Raw genomic sequence first — 26,096 nt, forward strand, 5'->3', positions numbered from 1 at the left:
GTCTGCGCATCTCGTCCCCCGAGCGTGTCCCCACGTCTCATCCCCCCAGTGTGTCCCTGCGTCTCATCTCACGAGAGTGTCCTCGCGTCTCATCCCCCGAGCGTGTCCCCGCGTCTCGTCTCCCGAGCGTGTCCCCGTGTCTCGTCTCCCGAGCGTGTCCCCGCGTCTCGTCTCCCGAGCGTGCTAATGATACTTGCATTGTCTTTGAAACGGATTGGCCTACACTAGACTTACAGCAGCCTTCTTCATGGCCTAGTCTCTCCACCCATCAGGTGGTTCACGCTTGAGAGCAGAAGGAGACGGGGATATGGTTCGTCCCTCGCGAGCGCTCTGTTGGTGGACCTTGCTCCCGATATGAACCGCTACGAGTGCCCATCGTGTGCCATCGCTTGCACCGGGCACCCGTGCCAAATACCCTATGCCACACCGGTGCCTGTAGCATTATGATGGTGATTGTGGTGGTGGTGATTGTTCTTGGCCGATGGAGGCAACGCTTATGCCGGTTCACGACAATTGTGCCCTTCCCGCAGGAGAAGCTGCTCCTGTCCATCCTCCCCAAGCACATCGCTGACGAGATGCTCAAGGACATGAAAAAGGACAAGAAGTTGAAGGAGCAGCAGCAGTTCAACACCATGTACATGTACCGGCACGAGAACGTCAGGTACGGACGCACGCTGCTTCACCGCATCACGACCTACTCTTTCGCTGCTCGCTAGGATTGTGACCGTGCGGTCACCCCACCTCCACCCATACGCCGATTAGCACGGTTGGCTATGGATGGTGCGAAAGAAGTTCAACGTACACACACACACGTGTACCCCTACTGCACGCGCTCACTCACTGCCTCCAACCCTACCCCTCTTTCCACAATCCCCCATCACCACCCCATGCCAGCCCAACCCTGTGTGTGTCCGGAGGAAGGGGCGAGGTCTACACAGAGGGAGTCAGGCCTAAATTGAAAGGTGCAGGAGCCGAAACAGAGGAAAAAAGCCTCATTAGGGAGGGGTGGGGCCTAATCAGGAAGGGGTGAGGCTAAATAGTAAGGGGGTGGGGCATTAAAAGGAAGGAGTGGGGCCTACAGACGCAGCAGGCAGCAGCACAGTGCCGCAGATACAGCCGGCTGACCGGCTATCCAAGATTATTGTGGCACTCTCTTAATACACAGGAAAGCCTCACGGGGCCTCAAGTCTCTTATGCAGAAGGTTCCTGCCAATTTTTTGTTTGCAGGAGAGGGCCATGTTGCAGCCATGTGTAATCCCATTGAAACATTTTCGCAGATAACGTTTCGGTTGACATTGCACGTGGGTTTTTTTTAGCTATGGGAGAGAGCCAGAGAACCCGGTTGAAACCCATGCGAGCAGGGATGACTGAAACAACAATAGCAATTTTGATTTAAAGCTTTCGTGACTGCAGGGATTCATATTCTTGGTTCTTTCGGTAAAGTCACGTAGAAGGGAAACAATAAAATAATAAAACTATAAAACAATAAAATTCTCACGACGTTTCGACTGCAACACAAGCAATCATCATCAGGTGTGAACCACCGAAAGAACCAAGAATAACAATAGCAATGTTGGTCCTCAACAAACACGGACTGCACGATGAATGAGAAGGTGGCATGAATAAGAGAGAAAGCGAGAGCGGGTGGCCGTGAGTGGCGAGGAATTCTCCAGGGATTCGGCACCCCTCGCACACACACACAGCCCCAACACGAACGCCTGTCGCTCACCACCATCCGTGGCCGTCCCCGCGCGTCGACCTGAGTGAGACGAGGGTTGGGGCTGGGGGATGTCACGCTGACCGAGATCTCCCACGCGCGGCAGCGAAAGTGTAATTCCCGAGGCTAATTGCTTCGGAAGAAAACACAGTTGCTGCGTCGTTTGTCAGAATGCACTCGGGCCCTGTGATTGCCCAATCATTTTGTGCCTCCATTCCGCTTACCAGTGTGGTGGACAGGAAGGGAGAGAGAGCGGTTTGTTGTTGTTTGTTTGAGCGACGGGGGGTCGGGGGTCGACGGAGAGAGAGAGAGGAGGGGGGCGCGACGGCGCGGGGAGAGAGGAAAGCCGACGGCGGGCGAATCCCAGCGTCGGCGCCCGCGTCGCGTGCCGCAGGTCAATCTGAAACCTTCACGGCCCCGCCGCGCCACCGAGTCAAGGAAGCGCCCGCCACGTGCACCGCCTCACGCCGCGGGGAGGCGGCGCGCCGCCATCCCGGGGAACGGCCGCGGGAGTCGGCGCCAGAGCCGCGGCCGTGCCCACCTCTCGCCCGGCGGTGCGTGCGGCCTTCGCGTCTGTCCGCTGCTGGGCGAGGGCCGGGCGAGGGTGGGGGGGCTGCCGGACCGTACGCTCGCCGCGGTGGCCGGTGCCGAATGGTGGAAAGTGGAGAGCGCCGACGTGGGAGCGTAGAGAGTGCGGGGGGGGGCAATGGAGGGTGTTGCCGCACTGCTCGAGGCTGCCCACCGCATAGCCCCTCAGCAGCAGCCGATAGCAACCTGGACGTGTGTGTGTGCGGCGTGTGTGATGGTGTGTGTGATGGTGTGTGGGGGGTGTATGTGTGTGCGGGGTGTATGTGTGTGCGGGGTGTATGTGTGTGCGGGGTGTATGTGTGTGCGGGGTGTGTGTGTGCGGCATGTGTGATGGTGTGTGCGGGGTGTATGGTGTATGTGTGTGCGGGGTGTATGTGTGTGCGGGGTGTATGTGTGTGCGGGGTGTATGTGTGTGCGGGGTGTGTGTGTGCAGGGTGTGTGACGGTGTGTGCGGGGTGTATGTGTGTGCGGGGTGTATGTGTGTGCAGGGTGTATGTGTGTGCGGGGTGTGTGTGTGCGGCGTGTGTGATGGTGTGTGCGGGGTGTATGTGTGTGCGGGGTGTATGTGTGTGCGGGGTGTGTGTGTGCGGGGTGTATGTGTGTGCAGGGTGTATGTGTGTGCGGGGTGTGTGTGTGCGGCGTGTGTGATGGTGTGTGCGGGGTGTATGTGTGTGCGGGGTGTATGTGTGTGCGGGGTGTGTGTGTGCGGGGTGTATGTGTGTGCGGGGTGTGTGTGTGCAGGGTGTGCGCGGAGTGTGTGTGTGCGGGGTGCGTGTGTGTGCGGCGTGTGTGTGCAGGGTGTGTGACGGTGTGTGCGGGGGTGTATGTGTGTGTTTGCGGGGTGTGTGTTTGCGGGGTGTGCATGTGCGGGGTGTGTGTGTGCGGGGTGTATGTGTGTGTGAGGTGTATGTGTGTGTTTACAGGGTGTGTGTGTGTGTGTTTGCAGGGTGTGTGTGTGCGGGGTGTGTGTGCGCGGGGTGTGTGTGTGCGGGGTGTGTATGTGTGCAGGGTGTGTGATGGTGTATGTGTGTGTGTGCAGGGTGTGTGACGGTGTACAGTAAGGGAAAAAAGTATTTGATCCCCTGCTGATTTTGTACATTTGCCCACTGACAAAGAAATGATCAGTCTATAAATTTAATGGTAGGTTTATTTGAACAGTGAAAGATGGAATAACAACTATAAAATCCAGAAAATCGCATGTCAAAAATGTTATAAATTGATTTGCATTTTAATGAGGGAAATAAGTATTTGACCCCCTCTCAATCGGAAAGATTTCTGGCTCCCAGGTGTCTTTTATACAGGTAACGAGCTGAGATTAGGAGAACACTCTTAAAGGGAGTGCCCCCAATCTCAGCGTGTTACCTGTATAAAAGACACCTGTCCACCGAAACAATCAATCAATCAGATTCCAAACTCTCCACCATGGCCAAGACCAAAGAGCTATCCAAGGATGTCAGAGACAAGATTGTAGACCTACACAAGGCTGGAATGGGCTACAAGACCATTGCCAAGCAGCTTGGTGAGAAGGTGACAACAGTTGGTGTGATTATTCGCAAATGGAAGAAACACAAGAGAACTGTCAATCTCCCTCGGTCTGGGGCTCCATGCAAGATCTCACCTCGTGGAGTTGCAATGATCATGAGAACGGTGAGGAATCAACCCAGAACTACACGGGAAGATCTTGTCAATGATCTCAAGGCAGCTGGGGCCATAGTCACCAAGAAAACAATTGGTAACACACTACGCCGTGAAGGACTGAAATCCTGCAGCGCCTGCAAGGTCCCCCTGCTCAAGAAAGCACATATACATGCCCGTCTGAAGTTTGCCAATGAACATCTGAATGATTCAGGGGACAACTGGGTGAAAGTGTTGTGGTCAGATAAGACCAAAATGGAGCTCTTTGGCATAAACTCAACTCGCCGTGTTTGGAGGAGGAATGCTGCCTATGACCCCAAGAACACCATCCCCACTGTCAAATATGGAGGTGGAAACATTATGCTTTGGGGGTGTTTTTCTGCTAAGGGGACAGGACAACTTCACCGCATCAAAGGGACGATGGACGGGGCCATGTACCATCAAATCTTGGGTGAGAACCTCCTTCACTCAGCCAGGGCATTGAAAATGGGTCGTGGATGGGTATTCCAGCATGACAATGACCCAAAACACACGGCCAAGGCAACAAAGGAGTGGCTCAAGAAGAAGCATGTTAAGGTCCTGGAGTGGCCTAGCCAGTCTCCAGACCTTAATCCCATAGAAAATCTGTGGAGGGAGCTGAAGGTTCGAGTTGCCAAACGTCAGCCTCGAAACTTTAATGACTTGAGAAGATCTGCAAAGAGGATTAGGACAAAATCCCTCCTGAGATGTGTGCAAACCTGGTGGCCAACTACAAGAAACGTCTGACCTCTGATTGCCAACAAGGGTTTTGCCACCAAGTACTAAGTCATGTTTTGCAGAGGCGTCAAATACTTATTTCCCTCATTAAAATGCAAATCAATTTATAACATTTTTGACATGCATTTTTCTGGATTTTGTTGTTGTTATTCTGTCTCTCACTGTTCAAATAAACCTACCATTAAAATTACAGACTGATCATTTCTTTGTCAGTGGGCAAACGTACAAAATCAGCAGGGGATCAAATACTTTTTTTCCCTCACTGTATGTGTGTGTGTACGGGGTGTATGTGTGGAGTGTGTGTGTGCGGGGTGTGTGTGTGTGCAGGGTGTGTGACGGTGTGTGTGGGGTGTGTGTGTGGTAGCTGTAGTGTAGCGGTTAGCCCGCTGCGCAAGAACCTGGCGACCTGTATTCGATTCCCGCTCACGGCCAACACCCAGTGACGATTATCTGAACCGGTCCTGGACCCATCCTAGGTCGACTCAGCCTGAAGTGAGTACCTGGTGCGGTGTGTAAACATCGTCACTTGGGAGACAAAGGCGGCCGGGCGTGGTGTTGGCCACCCACCCACTCGTGTGCCATGCCGGCCTTCATAGGTGCTTGCTAACAGCACTTGCCCCTAAAGTCTGTTAAGACTATACGGTGGATCTTTGTCTTGTCTTTTGGTGTGCGCGAGGTGTGTGCGGGCGGGGTGTGTGTGTTTGTTTGGGTTGTGTGTGTGTGGGGTGTGTGTGAGCTCATGTGTTTGTATTGTGCGTGCGCACATGTTAGTCTATGGAGTCTATTAAACCCATGGCCGCTGAGTCTATCCCCTGACCTCCTGCCAGCGAGCCCTCCACATTTCACGTGATAGCCTCAAAGTGCACCGAGCCTGCAGAATTTTACTCTGAGACATGACCGGTTCAGCATTCAGTTGGACGTGGCTGCAACGCTCCTCACTGAATCACAACTGCGCAGGACACCTCCACCTGCACATCATCTCCTGCAGCTTCAACATCATCCACTCACTCTCCTGCCTCTCTCATCTCATCTTCCTCTACTCCACTCCACTCACTCTCCTGCCTCTCCCCTCTCATCTCACTCTACTCCCCTCCACACACTCTACTCCCCTCCACGCACTGTCCGCCCCTGCAACCCAGGCATTCTGTCAGAGCCCCCACTAAAACGTTGGCTCAGATGGGAGGTCGCCCATTCTCCTCTGCTGCCCCCACAGTCTGGAACCCCTTTCCCCCATTCACCCATGCTGTCGACTCCCTGCCCCTGTGCAAGTCCAGGCTCGAGGCCTTCCCCTCCCCGTCGGCCTCTGACTGACTCTCTGCATTAAAAACGCGCACCCACCGTTCCCGTGCAGCGCCTTGAGATGCGGTCGCATTGCCGGCGTGAAGCCACACTGCACCGTAGCTGTGACACTGACACACACACAAACGTATGCACACAAACGCATGCACGCACACAAATGCACACATGCACGCACACGCGCACACACGCGCGTGCATACACGCATGCATGCACACACATGCACGCACACAACAACCCCCATTTACCACTAAGTGGCGGAGATGTCTTCACGGCGCTTGTGCCAGGCTACGTGCACGTTGAGGCCACGTGAAGTGTCGAATTCCCACTTGCAGGAGGTCACGGGACAGACCCAGGTGCCATGGGTTGACTGAGATGACTGGCCGATGCACCACTTGTGCCCCCTACTCTGCCAACATGCTGTGCTTTAGACTCCCGGCGCTCCGCTCGTTGTTGTGAGCATTGCTCCTCTGCCCTCCGTTGTTGCTGGAAGGCGACTGCCTACAACTGCCCAGTAGCGTCCTTCACGAGCCTCCATCACAGAGGCCGATCTTGACACTGTTGGTACTAGTCTTCGGCAAGTCCACGCAGCTCCACAGCCTCCTGTACCACATCACTCCATCTCTTATCTTGCCCGTGCCGCACCCGTTTAGCCCCCTCGATCCGGCCGAACAAAAACTGTTTAGGCAGTTTTTGTTCGGCTGGGCATGTTGGCTACAGCCAATGCAGCAATGCAGCCTTGTCTGCCGGAGGAGCTCACCGATGGGACTGTGTCCAGATCTTTCAAGGATTTGTGAGCTCCTCACAAAATCCAGCCTGGTTAAACCCAGGATGGATCGTAGGCAGGTCAGCCTAAATGTTTCTTACTGGCGAAGATGTTCCATTAGGGGGGTCTACGTTTCGCAAGCCTAGAGAAGGGATGGAATGACTGTGGCCGAGAAGACCTGAAGCTTCGTGTGGAGCGACAGACCAGGTAGCTTCCACACAGCATTACGCAACCAATGAAAAGATAATGCCACTCGACTGATTCGGAGTGAGACCTCTGCGGTCAAACCGGAGCTGGTCATGAGCACACTGCCCAGGTATGGGAAACTCTCCACTCTCTCCACAACTGCCCCATCACCAATTTGGAGTTGTGAGGGTGGAATGTCCGATGGTACAAAATACCCAGGCAGGTGCTTAGTTTTGGTGGGGCTGATGGTCAGACCCCACCTCTTAGTGGCACGCTCTGAGTGAGCAGCACTTACCAGATCATCGACGTACGTGACATGGTTGACCAATAGGTCCTTAATGATCATGAGCAGAGAGTCAGGGACTCTGAAAGCACCGGACCTCCTGAATACCACAGAGATCCAGGCGGTACCAGTCCAGCTCCCGACAGAGGAGTGGCAGGCTCTCCTCCACAGTGAGCGTTCTAACATTCCACGTGGCCACCCACAGTGGCTTTTTGCTGTTTCTGGAGGAGCCCCGAGGGTAAGGATTCAATCTCCGGGCTCCGCCAAATGGGGTTTGGCCAGGAGACGTCATAGACGCCTGTCCCCCCGGGGCCTCCGGCACAAGCTTAATTAGATGTTTATTTGGTGGTTTAGTGGTAATTAATTGAAGGCGGAGTGGTTACCAGCCCCTCACACCCGTCCAGAGTCCCCTTTGGCCACTGTGGTGGCTACAAACGCCATGAGGGGAATTGCCAATCGAAATTTGCCCTCCACCCATGGCACTGCTCACCACACCGTTACTGTCCAACACCAACGAGGAGGTCGGGGGGTTGTTTTGCTGAACGCATACACGCGCACACACCATTGTGGTAGCTGCCTGTGTGGTCCGGGGGTGTTCATCAAGGGGCGCCATGGTGGCTATGAGATGTTAACTACCTCGCCTGGTGTGCAGAAGGTGGGTTCGATCCCGACCCTGACGCCTGCCCCGAGATCTTGTAAAAAAAACATTCTCCGGATCCTCCATTTTCTCCCCTCCACGTTAAGAATGAACATCACGCGTTCCGAGCATTCGGCCGCTATTAAAACCACGCAATAAGCCCACTTCATTGGGCTATTCATTTTTCATCGCCAGGTCGCTTCTGAGAAACGAGCTGTATAGCACTGACTGGGCCTCACCTGGTAGTTTAAGTTTATCGTGGCCATGCCGGAGCAAGAAGTGCTGAGCTGGCCCACCACCGCTGAGGTGCGGGCTTCATGTCTGGGTTGGAGCCATCGACGGTTGGCCCAGGTTCTAGAGTGGAGTGAGAGCCACTCGAGCAGTCGCCCATCCTTGTCGCCAGCATCGGCCACGGTCGATCCACTGCTGGATGAACGCCTCCCCAAGCCGATGCCATCGCTCTCGACCAATGCGCCTGTAGGAGTTGCGACCAAATCGCGTCGAGGAAAGTGGAGTTGGCGAGCACCTATTAAGGCCAGCACGGTACATAAGGGGGTGAGTGGCCAGCAATACACCCAACCGCCTTGGTCTCCTGAGCGGCGATGCATGGGAGTGTGCCTGCATGCCTGTTTATGTCTAGAGCTGTGTATATGTAGTGGTTAACCACTACACGACCGCTCTCCACATACATGCACTGATATACACGCGTACACAGCTACACATACACAGTTACACACGTGCTCAGCTACACAAGTACGCAGCTACACGCGTACACAGCTACACACGTACTCAGCTACACATACACTGCTACACAGCTACACACATAGCTACACACATACACAGCTACACACGTACTCAGCTACACATACACTGCAACACAGCTACACACGTAGCTACACACATACACAGCTACACACGTGCACAGCTACACACACGTACACAGCTACACACGCGTACACAGCTACACACGCGTACACAGCTACACACGCGTACACACATACTCAGCGACACAAAGAGGCCATGTGCGCACAAACAGGCGTTTACACACACACACAGACATGCACACACACGCACAGGCAGACGCAGATATATATACAGACACGCGAACCGATACACGGACACAGACAGACACACAACAACAACGGCCGCCAATCACCACTCAGTGACATTGACAGCACCACAGTGCTTGTGCCAGGCGAGGTGCACACGCACACACACGCGTACAACAGGGTAAGCACACAAGCACGCACATGGGACAAAGACGCACACATACGTACACACACATACACAGCAAAAATGCAATCACAACTAAGCACGCACACACAACACACACAACACATGAACATGCACACACATGAATAAAATCAAAGATCCCCCATATAGCCTGAACCTATGAAGGCCCGAACAGTACACGAGGGGGTGTGTGGCCAGCACCACGCCCGACCGCCTTTGTCTCCCCAGTGGCGTTATTTACGCGGCGCACCAGATACTAATTTGAGGCTGAGTCGACCTAGGGGAGGCCCAGGACTAGTTTAAATAATCGTCACTGGTGTTGGCCATGAGCGGGAATCAAACTCGGGTTGCCGGGTTCATAGCGCAGCGGGCTCACCGCTACACCACCGCTCCCCAACATCAGTGACGATTATTTGAACCGGTGCTGGGCCTCCCCTAGGTCGACTCAGCGGTGTGTAAACATCGCCATTAGGGAGACAAAGGCGGTCGGGCGTGGTGCTGGCCACCCACCCCCTTGTGTACCGTTCCGGCCTTCATAGCACTTGCCCCAACAGTCTGTTAAGCCTACACGGGGGATCTTTGTACACTCACATGCACGCACACACACGCGAATGCACGCACACGCATGCACACACGCACACACACGCACGCATCATATTGTCGTTTTGGTGTTGTTTTTTTCTGCTGTTTCCCGCCCCCGATCTGGGCTCATCGGGTCCGCCCCGGCTGTCGTCATGGCGATATTCGAGCGGTTGCCCCCGGCGACCATCACCAGGGGCGACGGTCGCCATGGTGATGGTTTCCGAGGAGGCGCTGTGCCGAGACGTGAGATGAGGGATGGGCAAAATGAGACGGCAAATTAGCGTGCATGAACGGACACGGAGAGCACTCGCGCACACACACACACACCCATATACACACACACCCATATACACACACACCCATATACACACACACCCATATACACACACACCCATATACACACACACCCATACACACACACACCCATATACACACACACACACATATACACACAACAACCCATTCGCCACTATGTGGCGGTGACGTCACCACGACGCTTGTGCCAGGCCATGTGCACCTTGAGGCCACGTGAAGTGTCGAACGCCCGCTGGCAGGAGGTCACGGGGCAGACCCAAGTGCCACGGGTCAACTGACTAAGATGACTGAGATGACTGGCTGATGCACCACCTATGCCCCATACTGTGCCAACCTGCTGTGCTTTAGCCACCCGGCGTTCCGCTCGTTGTTGTGAGCGTCGCTCCTCCGCTCTCCGTTGTTGTTGGAGGGCGACTGCCTCCAACTGCCCAGTAGCATCCTTCACGAGCCTCCTCCACAGAGGCCGATCTTGACACCGCTGGTACCAGTCATCGGCAAGTCCACTCATCTCCACGTCCTCCTGTACCACATTACTCCATCTCTTCTCTAGCCCGTACCGCGCCCGTTTAGCCCCCTCGATCCGGCCGAACAAAAGCTGTTTCGGCATGCGGTGGCTGGGCATGCGGGCTACATGACCCAGCCAACGCAGCCTTGCCTGCCGGAGGACCTCACCGATGGGACCTTGCCCAGATCTTTCAAAGATTGTGAGCTCCTAACACAATCCAGCCTGGTTAAACCCAGGATGGATCGTAGGTAGGCTAGCCTAAATGTTTCTAACCGGCGAAGATGTTCCATTAGGGGGGTCCACATTTCGCAAGCGTAGAGAAGGGAGGGAATGACCGTGGCCAAGAAGACCTGAAGCTTAGTGCGGAGCGACAGACCAGGTAGCTTCCACACAGCGTTACGCAACTGATGAAAAGCTATTGCCGCTCGACTGATTCGGAGTGAGACCTCTGCTGTTAAACTGGAGCCGGTCATAAGCACACTGCCCAGGTATGGGAAACTGTCCACTCTCTCCACAACTGCCCCATCACCGATTGGGAGTTGTGGGGGTGGAGTGTCCGATGGTACAAAATACCCAGGCAGGTGCTTAGTTTTGGTGGGGCTGATGGTAAGGCCCCATGTCTTAGTGGCACGCTCCACTCTCAGCAGCAGCGTCTCCAACTCCTCCTCTGAATGAGCAGCTATTACCAAATCATCGGCATACATAACGTGGTTGAGCAATAGGGAGCCATCCCTTGACCTCACCCGGGCATCGATCAGCCTCCCATTATATCTGTACCAAATGGAGATTCCCCCGGTACAGCTATTGAAGGCTTCACTAACTACGTGGTCAAAATAGATGTTAAATAATGTGCGAGCCAGAGGACATCCCTGTCGCACCCCAAGGTGTACAGGGAATGGCTCTGACTCCCGGCCACGTAGTTTTACCCGGGCCCGCTCACCATCATGAAGGTCCTTAAAAGCAGAGGGTCAGGGACTCCAAAAAGCACGAAGAACATCCCAGAGCCCAGGCCTACTGATGGTATCATAGGCCTTGACCAGGTCAATAAAGCAGAGATGCAGGTCTTGTTGGAATTCCCTACACCTCTGCTGTAGCAGACAGACAGAAAATATGGCATCTGTGCAGGACTGCCCTTTCCTGAAACCGCATTGGGGCTCCGCAAGCCTCTCCTCAGCGTGCTTGGCAAGGCGATGTTGAATAATCCTTGCCAGGACCTTTCCCGGCACACTTAGATGCCCCTGTAGTTGTTACAATCTGTGCGGTCCCCCTTCTTAAAGAGGGGGACCACCAGGGCATCCTTCCAATCCTGCAGAACCCGTCCAGTGGTCCAGACTGTTGTTATGATGTCATATAGGGCAGTCTGTGCACAAACGCCACCCTCCCTCAGCATTTCGCTTGGGTGCCTTTCATGGTCTCAGGCTTTGGATTGCCTTTAGTAATTCCTCAACAGATGGCACCTCAGCCAGCCACTCTTCCAATATTTGAGGCACCCCAGCCTCAGCAGGGTCATCCCCACTTTGTCCCATTATGTTTTCCAGGCTGAGGGATTTCCCCTCCCCCAGGGCCTCACAGAAATGCTCAGCAAATCTGCAAACCTGTACCTGGGAGTCAGAGATTGGATCACCGTTCTTTACCCTAATGAAGGAAATAGGTGTGGCGCTGCAGGTAACTTTTTTGATGGAATTAAAGAGCGATTTGTGATCGCGGGCCATTGAGGCAGACTCCATATCCACAGCAACCCGCCACCACCAACCATCCTTGCAGCGCCTCACAGCTCTCCGAACCTCCGAGCAAATGCTGCGGTAAGCCTCCTCATTCTCTGACGTAGGATGCTGTAGATGATGAGAGTGGGCCTGTCGCTTTTTCTCAGCCAGCCTGAACACCTCCTCTGTCAGCCAGCGTCTCTGAGGAGGTCTGGACCGTGTACCCAAGGCAGCCATTGCAGCTGCATGAACCACAGTCCTAAACCTCGCTCATTTCCCCTCGACATCAGGAGGAGTGGGGGACGATGCTAACCCCAGCCGCAAGCAATGATTAAATTCTCACTTGCAACTTTCATCAGCTAGCTGAGACCAGACGACCTTGGGTTTGAATGGGGTCCTGGGTGTACACCCACCAACGGAGTGGAAGAATATCAGTCAATGGTCAGTGGGCAGATCAGCTCCACAGTAGGTCCTGGTGTCAAGGACATGGGCCCGCATGCGCTGTTCCGTCACTACGTAGTCAAGCAGATGTTCTTGCTTGGACCTGGCATGCATCCATTATGTTGTGTGGATGTGCCGATTCCGTAACATTGTGTTGGTAATTACAAGCCCATGGGCTGCACAAAAATCTAGCAGCCTCCTACCGTTGTTATTGAGCTGATCTGGCCCATGCCTTGCAATCACTCCAGACCAGGTGCCAGCATCATGACCAACTCGGGCATTGAAGTCGCCCAACAGGATGACTTTATCCCGAGGGGCCACTTTAGCTCGCACCTGTGACAGGAGGTCATAGAAGCCACCTGACTCATCGGCCTTGCCTGCATCCCTCCACGGATGTTCGTCTTCGGTGGGGGCATAAGTAACCACGACCACAACTCCTTGCCTCCGGTTTATGGGAAGGCGAGCCCAAAGTAGTCTGGGGCTTACCACTTACCACAACTCACCGCCACGGTCCCATGCCCCCTTCATTATTTTGTTCAGAAGAAGAGCCACGCTCTGTTGTTTGGCAGTCTCCTGCCCCGAGTAGAGGACTGTCCACCCCTCATGGTCGCAGGAGCCAGAGCCGGTCCACCAGACCTCCTGAATGCCACAGAGATCCAGGCGGTACCGGTCCAGCTCCTGACAGAGGAGTGTCAGCCTCTCCTCTAAATTGAGCATTCGAAGATTCCATGTGGCCATCCGAAGTGGCTTTTTGTTGTTTCTGGAGGAGCCCTGAGGCTAAAAATTCAATCTCCTGGCTCCGCCAAATGGGGTTTGGCCAGGAGGCATCCCCCCGGGACCTCCGGCACAAGCTTATTAAGTTGATATTTTATACGTGGTTTTGTGGTAAGTAATTGAAGGTGGAGGGGTTACCAGCCCCTCGCACCCGTCCAGAGCCCCCATTTGGCCGCTGTGGTGGTTACAAACGCCATGAGGGGAATGATCAATCTAAATTGGCCCTCCCCCAATGGAACTGCCCACCACAGCATTGCCATCCGGCACCATGAGGTAGGGGGTTGTTTTTGTCGGACACACACGCACATACACCCATATACGCACACACACATACACCCATATACACACAACAACAACAACCGCCATTCGCCACTAAGTGGCGGTGATGTCACCATGACGCTTGTGCCAGGCCATGTGCACTTTGAGGCCACGTGAAGTGTCGAACGCCCGCTGACAGGAGGTCACGGGCAGACCCAGGTGCCACGGGTCGACTGACTAAGATGACTGGCTGATGCACCACCTGTGCCCCCTACTGTGCCAACCTGCTGTGCTTTAGCCACCCGGCGCTCCGCTAGTTGTTGTGAGCGTCGCTCCTCCGCCCTCCGTTGTTGTTGGAGGGCGACTGCCTCCAACTGCCCAGTAGCGTCCTTCACGAGCCTCCTCCACAGAGGCCGATCTTGACACCGCTGGTACCAGTCATCGGCAAGTCCACTCAGCTCCCCGTCCTCCTGTTCCACATCACTCCATCTCTTCTCTAGCCCGTGCCGCGCCCGTTTAGCCCCCTCGATTCGGCCGAACAAAAGCTGTTTCGGCATGCGGTGGCTGGGCATGCAGGCTACGTGACCCAGCCAATGCAGCCTTGCTTGCCGGAGGAGCTCACTGATGGGACTGTGTGAACTTCTCACACAATCCAGTCTGGTTAAACCAATTATGTATCGTCGGCAAGCCAATCTGAATGAACACGCAAGAACGACAAAGATTCCCCATATAGCCTTCACAGACTGTTAGGGCAAGTGCTATTAGCGAGCAGCTATGAAGGATGGCATGGCCAGCACCCCGTGCCAGCCGATTTTGTCTCCCCAGAACCGGTATTGAAATATCGCACCGAGTACTCATTTAAGGCTGAGTTGACCTGGTGGTGGCCCAGGACCGATTCAGATATATTCATCACCGAACATCGTCTGTGATCGGGATTTGAACAAGCACACAATCGCACGCACACAGGTTGGCATGGCGCACAAGGGGGTGGGTGGCCAGCACCACGCCCGGCCGCGATATTTACTCACGACACCAGGTACTAATTTGAGGATGAGTCGACCTATGGGAGGCCCATGACCGGTTCAGATAATCGTCACTGATGTTGGTCGTGAGCAGGAATCGAACTCGGGGCACCGGGTTTGTCGTGCAGCGTCGCGCCAAACGCTACACTACTGCTCCCCCACGCAGATACACGCGCATGCACGTGCATGATACTATATACACGCAGACGTGCGTGCACACACTGTCTGCACGTGCAGGAATGCACATGCACGCATTCATACGCACGCACACGCACGCTTGGCACTCACCATGCACATCGTGTACACACACGCTAGCTCGTACGCTGGCGCGTGTATGCTGTGGGTGCATGGGCCGTATTGTTTTCAATCTGGGGGGGGGAGTTACCAAGATTTGGTGCCGTCCACTGTAATGTGGACTTCGTCATAGACCCCGGTGACGTTATTCTTCCACAGGAACGAGCCGTTGTTGCACCGCGCGTTGGGGACGATTTGCCCCGTCGCAGAGCGGCTGTAAAAAGTGATTTGGGGCGTCGTTTTTTTTCGGTGGGGAATCAAATAGTTTTAGTGGCACAAAAATAGCCGGTGCTAATTGACGCAATCCTCTGCGCAAAAATATATGCGGATAGACGCGCACGCCAACACACGGACCAATGCCGGATTATCCTCGTAGCAAAAGTAGCTACATGCTCTGGGCCCTGCACTTTCCAGGGCCCCGTGCTAAATGCTTTCAAGCTATCAATTGCGGTTCAGTGATTCTGCACTTGCTCTATTACTATAGTACTATACTGCCTTCAATTTTTATGCACAACTGGGTGTTTAAGGTTAGCGATTTGTCGTATTATCTGTCTGTCTAGCAAAGAAACAAATACAATTACTTTACGATGCAGCTAAGAAAATTGTGTTTTTTTAATTTAGGGCCTCTTTATAGCATATGCTACAGGCCCCGCACTAGCTTAATCCACCACTGACAGCGACCAATATCAATACCCCGCTATTCGCCACTCAGTGACACTGACGCCACGTCAAGTGTCGAAGGCTCACTGCTGACAGGAAGGTCTCGGAACTGACCCAGCAGGTACCATGGGTTGGCTGACTGAGATGACCGGTAGATGGACGCTAGCTGGACCCCACTACTTTGTCAACTTGCTCTATTTTAGCCCGCCCGGCGCTCCGCTCGTTATTGCGAGCGTCGCTCCTCTGCCCTGCGTTGTTGCTGGAGGGCGACTGCCTCCAACTGCCCAGTAGCAGCGTCCTTCACGGACACAGACATACATACACACATGCACATAAACATACGGGCACACATATCCACACACGAGCATTGACACACAATTACAAGAGTCGCCATTCACCACTCAGTGACATTGGCAATACCACAGTGCTTGTGCCAAGCTAGGTGCGCGCACACATGCACGTACAAGGGACGCACACACGCGTACATACACACCAACATGCAATCACCACTGAGCACGCACTCACGTACACACACAACACATGAACATGCACACATATGAACAAAGACAAAAATCCGCCACATAGCCATTTAACAGATTGTTGAGGCGAGTGCTTTTAGCGAGCAGCTATGAAGGATGGCATGGCCAGCACCCCGTGCCAGCCGATTTTGTTTCCCCAGGACTGGTGTTGAAATATCGCACCTAGTACTCATTTAAGGCGGAGTTCACCTAGCGGTGGCCCAGGGCCGATTCAGATATATTGGTTACCGCGTGCACGTACATACATACTTACACACACCCATGCACGCACACACGCTGGTTCACTTGTGGGCATACAAACGCACATCCAAATGAACGCAGACATGCGGAGACATGCAGAGATGTGCGGAGAGACGCGGAGACACGCAGAAAGACCAGTGCGTCAGGTTCCAGTGGAGCTGCGGGCACGGTGAGCACGACCTCGCCAAACCCTCCCTGATCCCCATGGAGGAGGGCGCCTCCCTGGCGGGGGCCTCGCCAACTCGGTAACCCGTCACCACGGTCGCCCGCCACCGCGATCCCTCGCCACCACGATCCCTCACCACCACGGTCTCCCGCCACCACAGTCGCCCGCCACCACGATCCCTCGCCACCACGGTCTCCCACCACCACGATCCCTCGCCACCACGATCCCTCGCCACCACGATCCCTCGCCACCACGGTCGCCCGCCACCACGGTCGCCCGCCACCACGATCCCTCGCCACCACGGTCTCCCGCCACCACGATCCCTCGCCACCACGATCCCTCGCCACCACGGTCCCTCGCCACCACGGTCGCCCGCCACCACGGTCTCTCGCCACCACGATCCCTCGCCACCACGGTCTCCCGCCACCACGATCCCTCGCCACCACGATCCCTCGCCACCACGGTCTCCTGCCACCACGGTCGCACCGCCACCACGGTCTCCCGCTACCACTGTAACTCACCACCACGGTTGCTCGCATCGTTTTTGCTTTCATCCAAACGGCGCGGCGCAGTCGGTACCTCACCGGGCTGCGTGCACAGCGGCCAGCTCAGATCGACTCGAGAGAAAAAAACACAACCGGGCAGGCGACAAAGCCACCTCCGTCATATATCCCCTGCCTCAATGTAAAAAAATATTTATCTGAGTACGTTTTTATACATCCCGTCAGCCACATGGCCTTCTTTATGGGGGTGCGTAACTTCAGCAGCATTGGTTCAATAACTCTGAGCTGGCCTCGACATTCAATGTCTCATCAGGGCAGAGTCAGGCGTGCACTTCAATAGGTTTGTATGAATGTTGAACTTCTTTCGCACCATACGTAGCCAACCGTGCTAACCGCCCGCCCAGTCCTTTTTCTCCGGAGCCTGGTGAGGTACGGGCTGCGCTGAACTCGGGGTGACGGGCATCTCGGGGTCGGTCACATTTGGCGTTCCCACGATTGTATGAGGTCTCTCGAGAGTTACCGCGCAAGGTCGAGCAGACGTCAGTCCGACTATAACCCATGGTGTGGAAGGTCAGGAGCGAAGTGTGAGGATGGAACCGAGTGCCTAAAGTTGAATTTTAAACCCAAGTGCCGAGTCAAAACATCCGCCAACGGCCACGGCGTTTGTGATCGCGACGCTCGGCAGGATTGCCGACGTCAGGAATCCAGGCCGAGCCCGGGGAAGCGAAAGCCGGTTGCCCGGAGAGTGTGGGCACCGGCCCGAAACGACGGCCAAGTTCAAACTGCGTAAGCTGAATATAATTGGGACCCGAGTTGCCGCAGCCGGTCCAAACGGGGCACTCAACCAACGAGCAGCAGGGGGGACGGTGCTCATCTCCGTGGCCAGTGGTGGAAATTCCACGTTCTAGTGACGAGCTGTAGGGCGCTCCCATAGGGCAATCAGATTCGAAAACAAAGATCCCCGGTATAGCCTTAACAGACTGTTAGGGCAAGTGCTGTTCGTGAGCACCTATGAATGCCAGCACAGCACACGAAGGGGTGGGTGGCCAGCACCATGCATTGTCGTACCAGGTATTCATTTGAGGCTGAGTAGACCTCGGTGAGGCCCAGGACCGGTTCAGATAATTGTCACTGGTGTTCGCCATGAGCAGAAATCGAACTCGGTTTCACCGGGTTGGTAGCGCAACCTGCTAACAGCTCCACTACAGCTCCCTCACACGAACGCGCACGCGTGCGCACACACACACAGCCTCCTCCGTTATGGTAATGGGCCGTACCAATGCATCCTGTTCACGGCAAACATTTGAAGTGTCCTCATTGTTCTGCCAGTCGTCCGCAAATATTTGACAAAAACCTCCCTGGGCAGCTGAGGTGCAGGACGGGAGCGGAGGCAAATCGAATAAACCGAGAGCAGGGATGGCTCTGTGGCGCCCGTGTCAGTGATTGTCGCCTTCAGTGGCTTGTCACGCCAACGGGACACACATTTGCCCACCTTTGCCCACCTTTGCCCACCTTTGCCCACCTTTGCCCACCTTTGCCCACTTTTGCCGGGCATTTGGCCGCCGACCCGATGACGTTCCTGGAACCTGGCCCGGGATTCGGGGATTCATGACGGCCGTTTTCGAGGTGCCCGAGTCGGCACTGTTGAGTTTTTTTCGGGTTTCGGATCCCCCCCGGGCAATATTAATTCTTAAAAACCGTCGCCTTGTCCATGCGCTGCTGGACGGAGGCCTGCCCGCACACAGCGAGCCGACGGACCCGTTGGGGCATGGCTCGGATTATCGCAACGATGCGCTGCTCGTCAAATGACGACCACAACGATAACGGTGGAAACCAACGTCCGTCAACGTCGCTGCGGAGGCACGATAGTTTAGTTGGGAGGTGATCGCCTTGTTTGCACTCACGTGGCAACATCGCCGAGAGAGAGAGCGAGAGTGGCTTGTCGACGCTGCGTCCCGTTAGCCCCCCCCCCCCCGCCGTGAGTCCTCGTGTCTTCAGTTTCAAGAGGGCTGCGGGGCCGTGTGATGCAGCCGAGTCCTCGTGGGTGCCGCGCGTTGATGCACCCTCAGCCCCGTTGTCACCGCGCCGGCCAGCGACCGCACAGGAAAAAAAAAGCCACAAGTCGTTGCCTCCAATTTGGTTCTTCATTTAGATAAGCCTGATAACTCGAAGCATATTCTGTAATCAGAACATGTATTTAGACTGTAGGAGGAATCCGATGAGCTATACATCTCTTTTTCACAGATGTCCAGGTGAGGTTCGGGGTCAGAACGTTACAAGAACAAACAGTACACAAACACGATAGGAATACAAACTATAAAAAATAAAATCCCGGCCGGGAGGGTCGACTCGCGCCATCCTCCCTTCAGCGGTGATAGAACGAGCGCCACTTTGAGGGATCTCAACAGCGTCTATCCTGTGGAGAGATTTTCACCCCATTCGAGGAACGTCGAATTTCCACCACTGACAAACCGGGGCTGCCGATTGGGTGGGTTAGGCAGTGCCCCCCCCACTCCCCCCCACCGATTCTCGCTTGGAAGACGCCGTGAGTTTGAAACGCGAGGAGATGCGGCTGCGCAGCGTGGTAGGCATGGACCCCTTGGAGCCAAGAATGAAACGGGATTTCTGGTACCAAACCCCCCTACCCCCATCTTTGCAGCCCAACGCCTGGGCCCCCTTCAGCTCATGGTGCTCCAGTGGTGGCGAGATGTTAATTCCCTTGCCTCGTATACAGGAGGTCGTTGGTTCTATCCCGACCCTGATGCCTGCTGATTATTTGGAGTTTGCGTGTCTCTCTCTCTCCCCGTGGAGATGTTAACTACCTCGCCTGGTATACAGGAGGTCTTTGGTTCGATTTTGACCCTGATGTCTGCTGTATATTTGGAGTTTGCGTGTCTCTCTCCCCGTGGTCGCATGGGTTTTTTCCCCAGCTCCTCCGGTTTTTCCCTGCACATTTAGAATCAACGTCACGCGTTGAGAGTATTTGGCTGCTGCTATAAATTTCCCCATGGCTATAAACCACTTTGAGCTGCACATCAGGTCGCTACACAGCTGAGCGGGCCTTACGTGACAAGATAAAAAAAAATTGTTCAGTTTATAGTTGCACCGCCTCAACACTCGCTCCGGGCACCACTGGACTGACTAACGCTGTCCCACGAATGACGGAAAGGTTAAAGGCGCAGCCCTGCAATCACTCGCTGCCGCCGAAAGGGCCTTCACTAAGGTGAGAGAGCCCTCGGGATACTTTGACGCTGACCAACAATTTACCCGACTGCTTTTTAGTATTCAGTTTGTTGTCCTTCCCCCCGCACCTGACCACGTGCGACGCGAAAGAAGTTCAACATACGGTTCGTACACCACCGCACACGACCAGACGATTCACTCGCTGGGGTTGTGCCCGTTTACCGTGCTGCGTGGACAGGTGACCTCAGAAACTTCACCCCCATTGGTTCTACGGCCACGCAGGGGCATGGAATCGAAGCGGCAACTCCTCTCGAGCGGTGCTATCCTCTCGGCTGTCTCCGGTCTCTCTCCGCGAAGCTCGCCGGAAGGCACCGTGGGCCCGACGTTGCCGGGCTCAATTTACCGCGCGCGTGTTTGCCTCGACCACCTTCGCCGGTTGTCCGCTCTGCTGCTCGGGCGACCGCGAGGGGCCGGCGGAGGGTGGTGGGGGGGCGGGGGGGTAGGGAGTGTGGGGGAGGGGGGCCGTTGCTGTACCAAGGGCCGCGCTCTGCCCGCCAGGGCCGCCTGTTTCCCCGCTCGCGCCGCGCCGTGCTCCCGCGTGGCAGCCGCTGGCGTCCCGACGTTCCGCTCCTCTGTGGGACCCTCTCGGGGAGCCGTCGAGGGCCCCGTTTTTGTTTCGGCCATTGGGGGGGGGGGTGGCTTGGTGGGGGTGGTCGTCTAGCCGTACTTGACCGGCGCGTCGGAGCGAAACGTCGGACGTTGTGCGCGCACGGCACGCGGTACAACCCAGAAGAAAACCTAACCCGCGTCGCGAACGCCCACAGCTGCAGCAAATATGGTCACCGCAACGAGCACTGCATGGCCGACACGGCATGGTCGAGGCCTTCACCCGGCAGTGGATAGACTGACGGAGCGCAGTAAATTATTAACGTCACACGTAAGCAACGCCTCAAATGTCACACTGTAAGCGGTCCGCGTGCTGCCGCGGGACTCGGGAGGTCATGAGCACAACTTGGCCCATCATTTCTAGATTTGAAGCTTTCGTGACTGCAAGGATCCATACTCTTTGGTTCTATTTGGTAAAGTCCTCCCACACAGCTTAAAGGACGCGACCTGGGTTTGGCTGTTTTCACTCCAACGCTGTCCTCTGGACAGTCCGGTCCTTTCACCTGATGAAGGCCACTTGTGTTGTGGCCGAAACATCGTGATTTTTATTTTTATTGTTTTATTTTTTACCTACGTGACTTGGCCCATCATCTCTGCAGGCGTGTCAAAAGAGAAACGAGTACCACTTTGCGGGAAATCAACCACGGTCAAACCCAACTTGATTAAGGGGGCAGGTCATCGGAACATCATCGGCACGCATTTTGAAACTTGAATTGATTATTTATGAGCTCTGAAAATCGGCCATCGTCCACAAGCACGGCCCTCGTTTGTAACAATGGCGATGCAGGCTGCCTCCCCCGCTCTGGGCCGACCAATCGACGAAGGCCTCTGGACGCCCTGTCGGCCACGGCGGATTTTTTTTGTTTGACCATACTTCACCATGCCGGTTGCTCCATGGGCGCAGTGTAAATGCGAGTTGTTGTTGTTGTTGCTGCTGCGTGCGTGCGTGCGCAGCATCCTGTTTGCGGACATCGTGGGCTTCACGCAGCTTTCGTCGGCGTGCAGCGCGCACGAGCTCGTCAAGCTGCTCAATGAGCTCTTCGCGAGGTTCGACAAGCTGGCCGCGGTGAGCGCCTCATCCCACGGCCCACACGGCCACCCGCGGCCCGCACGGACCGCACGGCTCTAACGGACCGCACGGAACACATGACCCTCCATGGCACACACGGCCCCCACGGCCGACACGGCGGACCGCACGGCCCTCGCGGACCGCACGGACCGCACGGACCACATGGCCCTCCATGGCCCACACGGCTGACACGGCCCCCACGGCTGACACGGCCACCCACGGCCCCCACCACCCACATGGCCCCCATAACCCCCACGGCCCCCATGGACCCACACGTCCCACATGGCCCACACGGCCTACATGGCCCACACGGCCCACACAGCCCACACAGACCCCACGTCACACACGTTCCACATCTCCCCACATGGTCCCCAAGGCCCACACGGCCCACACGGCCCCCACCGCCCACATGGCGCCCCATGGCCCCCACAGTCCAAGCGGCCCCCAAGGAAATCAATATCATCATCTGCAGCCGTGATCTGTTCACTGCTGAATGCAGACCTCCCTAAGCCGTTGCAACTTTGATGATGCACCAATGGGAAGTTGGCTATATACGGTGCAAAAGAAATTCAACATTGTATGTACAAAACAAATAACCCCTGTATAGCCTTAACATACTGTTGGGGCAAGTGCTGTTAGCGAGCACCTACGAAGGCCGGAACAGTACACAAGGGGGTGGGTGGCCAGCACAATGCCCGACCGCCTTTGTCTCCCCGGTGGCGATGTTTACACACCGCATCAGGTACTATTTTGAGGCTGAGTCGACCTAGGCGAGGACCAGGACCAGTTCATATAATCGTCACTTGTGTTGGCCATGAGCGGGAATCGAACTTTGGGTCGCTGGGCTCATAGCGCAGTGTAGCGCTAACTGCTACACGACCGCTCCCCACGGTAGTGTAGCATACATATAAATATAAACACACACCCCCACCCAGAACAGAACCGTGAGGCACGCAGCGTGGACTGAATGGCCTTTTTACAAACACTGACGGGGTGGCATCATCATTGTCATCATTACAGCAATCACCTTGGCTCATCAACCACGGCGATTTAGCATCACACACCTGTGGCTCCACATCTAGATCAGCCACATGAAGAAGAATAATAGATATATAGACACGCCAAGAACCATAGACACACATAGAGACCCATAGACTTACACTTAGACCCATAGACTCACGCCGAGACCCATAGACACACATAGAGACCACAGACTCACACTAAGACCCATAGACTCACACAGAGACCCATAGACTCACGCCGAGACCCATAGACAGACACCAAGACCCATAGACTCACACCGAGACCCATAGACTCACACCAAGACCCATAGATCCACGCCAAGACCCCTAGATTCACGCCAAGACCCCTACACTCACGCCAAGACCCATAGACTCACACCAAGACCCATAGACTCACACCGAGACCCATAGCCTCACGCCGAGACCCATAGACTCACACCGAGACTCACAGACTCACACCGAGACCCATAGACTCACACCGAGACCCATAGACTCACATAGCGACCCATAGACTCACGCCGAGACCCATAGACACACATAGAGACCCATAGACTCACACTGAGGCCCATAGACTCACGGCAAGACCCATAGACTCACGCCAAGACCCATAGACTCACGCCAAGACCCATAGACTCACGCCAAGACCCCTAGACTCACGCCAAGACCCATAGACTCACGCCAAGACCCATAGAATCACGCCAAGACCCATAGATTCACACCAAGACCCATAGACTCACACCGAGGCCCATAGACGCACACCAAGGCCCATAGACGCACACCAAGACCCATAGACTCACACCAAGACCCATAGACTCACACCAAGACCCATAGACTCACACCGACACCCATAGACTCATGCGAAGACCCATAGACTCACACCAAGACCCATAGACTCACACCAAGACCCATAGACTCACACCGAGACCCATAGGCTCACGCCGAGACCCATAGACTCACACCGAGACTCACAGACTCACACCGAGACCCATAGACTCACACCGCGACCCATAGACTCACATAGCGACCCATAGACTCACGCCGAGTCCCATATACTCACGGCAAGGCCCATAGACTCACGCCAAGACCCATAGACTCACGCCAAGACCCATAGACTCATGCCAAGACCCATAGACTCACACCGAGACACATAGACTCACGCCAAGACCCATAGACTCACACCAAGACCCATAGCCTCACACCGAGACCCATAGACTCACACCGAGACCCATAGACTCACGCCGAGACCCATAGACTCACACCGAGACCCATAGACTCACACCAAGACCCATAGACTCACACCGAGACCCATAGACTCACACCACCGAGACCCATAGACTCACACCGAGACCCATAGACTCACGCCAAGACCCATAGACTCACACCGAGACCCATAGACTCACGCCAAGACCCATAGACTCACACCGAGACCCATAGACTCACACCAAGACCCATAGACTCACACCGAGACCCATAGACTCACGCCAAGACCCATAGACTCACACCAAGACCCATAGACTCACGCCAAGACTCATAGACTCACGCCAAGACCCCTAGACTCACACCAAGACCCATAGACTCACACCGAGACCCATAGACTCACACCAAGACCCATAGACTCACACCGAGACCCATAGACTCACGCCAAGACCCACAGACTCACACCAAGACCCACAGACTCACGCCAAGACCCATAGACTCACACCGAGACCCATAGACTCACGCCGAGACCCATAGACTCACACCGAGACCCATAGACTCACACCAAGACCCATAGCCTCACACCGAGACCCATAGACTCACACCGAGACCCATAGACTCACACTAAGACCCATAGACTCACACAGAGGCCCATAGACTCACGCCAAGACCCATAGACTCACACCGAGACCCATAGACTCACACCGAGACCCATAGGCTCACGCCAAGACCCATAGACGCACACAGAGACCCATAGACTCACGCCAAGACCCATAGACTCACACCAAGACCCATAGACTCACGTCAAGACCCATAGACTCACGCCAAGACCCATAGACTCACACCAAGACCCATAGACTCACGCCAAGACCCATATACTCACACCAAGACCCATAGACTCACGCCAAGACCCATAGACTCACACCGAGGCCCATAGACTCACACCACCGAGACCCATAGACTCACACCGAGACCCATAGACTCACGCCAAGACCCATAGACTCACACCGAGACCCATAGACTCACGCCAAGACCCATAGACTCACACCAAGACCCATAGACTCACACCGAGCACCATAGACTCACGCCAAGACCCACAGACTCACACCAAGACCCACAGACTCACGCCAGGACCCATAGACTCACACCGAGACCCATAGACTCACGCCGAGCCCCATAGACTCACACCGAGACCCATAGACTCACACCAAGACCCATAGCCTCACACCGAGACCCATAGACTCACACCGAGACCCATAGACTCACACTAAGACCCATAGACTCACACAGAGGCCCATAGACTCACGCCAAGACCCATAGACTCACACCGAGACCCATAGACTCACACCGAGACCCATAGGCTCACGCCAAGACCCATAGACGCACAGAGACCCATAGACTCACGCCAAGACCCATAGACTCACACCAAGACCCATAGACTCACGTCAAGACCCATAGACTCACGCCAAGACCCATAGACTCACACCAAGACCCATAGACTCACGCCAAGACCCATATACTCACACCAAGACCCATAGACTCACGCCAAGACCCATAGACTCACGCCAAGACCCATAGATTCACACCAAGACCCATAGACTTACACCAAGACCCATAGACTCACACCGAGACCCATAGACTCACACCGAGACCCATAGACTCACACCGAGATCCATAGACTCACACCGAGACCTATAGATTCCCACCGGGACCCACAGATTCCCACCGGGACGCATAGGTTTACACCAAGACCAATAGACTCACATTGAGCCCATTGGCTCATAGATAGCCCCATAGACTCACATAGAGACCCATAGACTCAAATAGTGACCCATAGACTCACACAGAGACCCTCTGACC

General features: G+C 55.1%; 1 protein-coding gene across 3 annotated transcripts in view; it reads left to right on the forward strand.

Moving 5' to 3' along the window:
* The window catches only part of ADCY3 (adenylate cyclase 3), a 120,493-nt gene that overhangs the window by 54,300 nt on the left and 40,097 nt on the right, over window positions 1-26,096 (forward strand). For all 3 annotated transcript variants that reach the window (XM_076066673.1, XM_076066674.1, XM_076066675.1), the window contains exons 5-6: window positions 531-661; window positions 21,903-22,014. In XM_076066673.1, coding sequence (XP_075922788.1) covers window positions 531-661; window positions 21,903-22,014 — 243 coding nt within the window. The remainder of the gene's footprint in view (window positions 1-530; window positions 662-21,902; window positions 22,015-26,096) is intronic.

Source organism: Petromyzon marinus, chromosome 12, assembly GCF_048934315.1.
Source record: "Petromyzon marinus isolate PM22_M1 ecotype Great Lakes invasive population chromosome 12, UKy_Petmar_22M1.pri1.0, whole genome shotgun sequence".
In the NCBI taxonomy this organism is placed as follows: domain Eukaryota; kingdom Metazoa; phylum Chordata; class Hyperoartia; order Petromyzontiformes; family Petromyzontidae; genus Petromyzon; species Petromyzon marinus.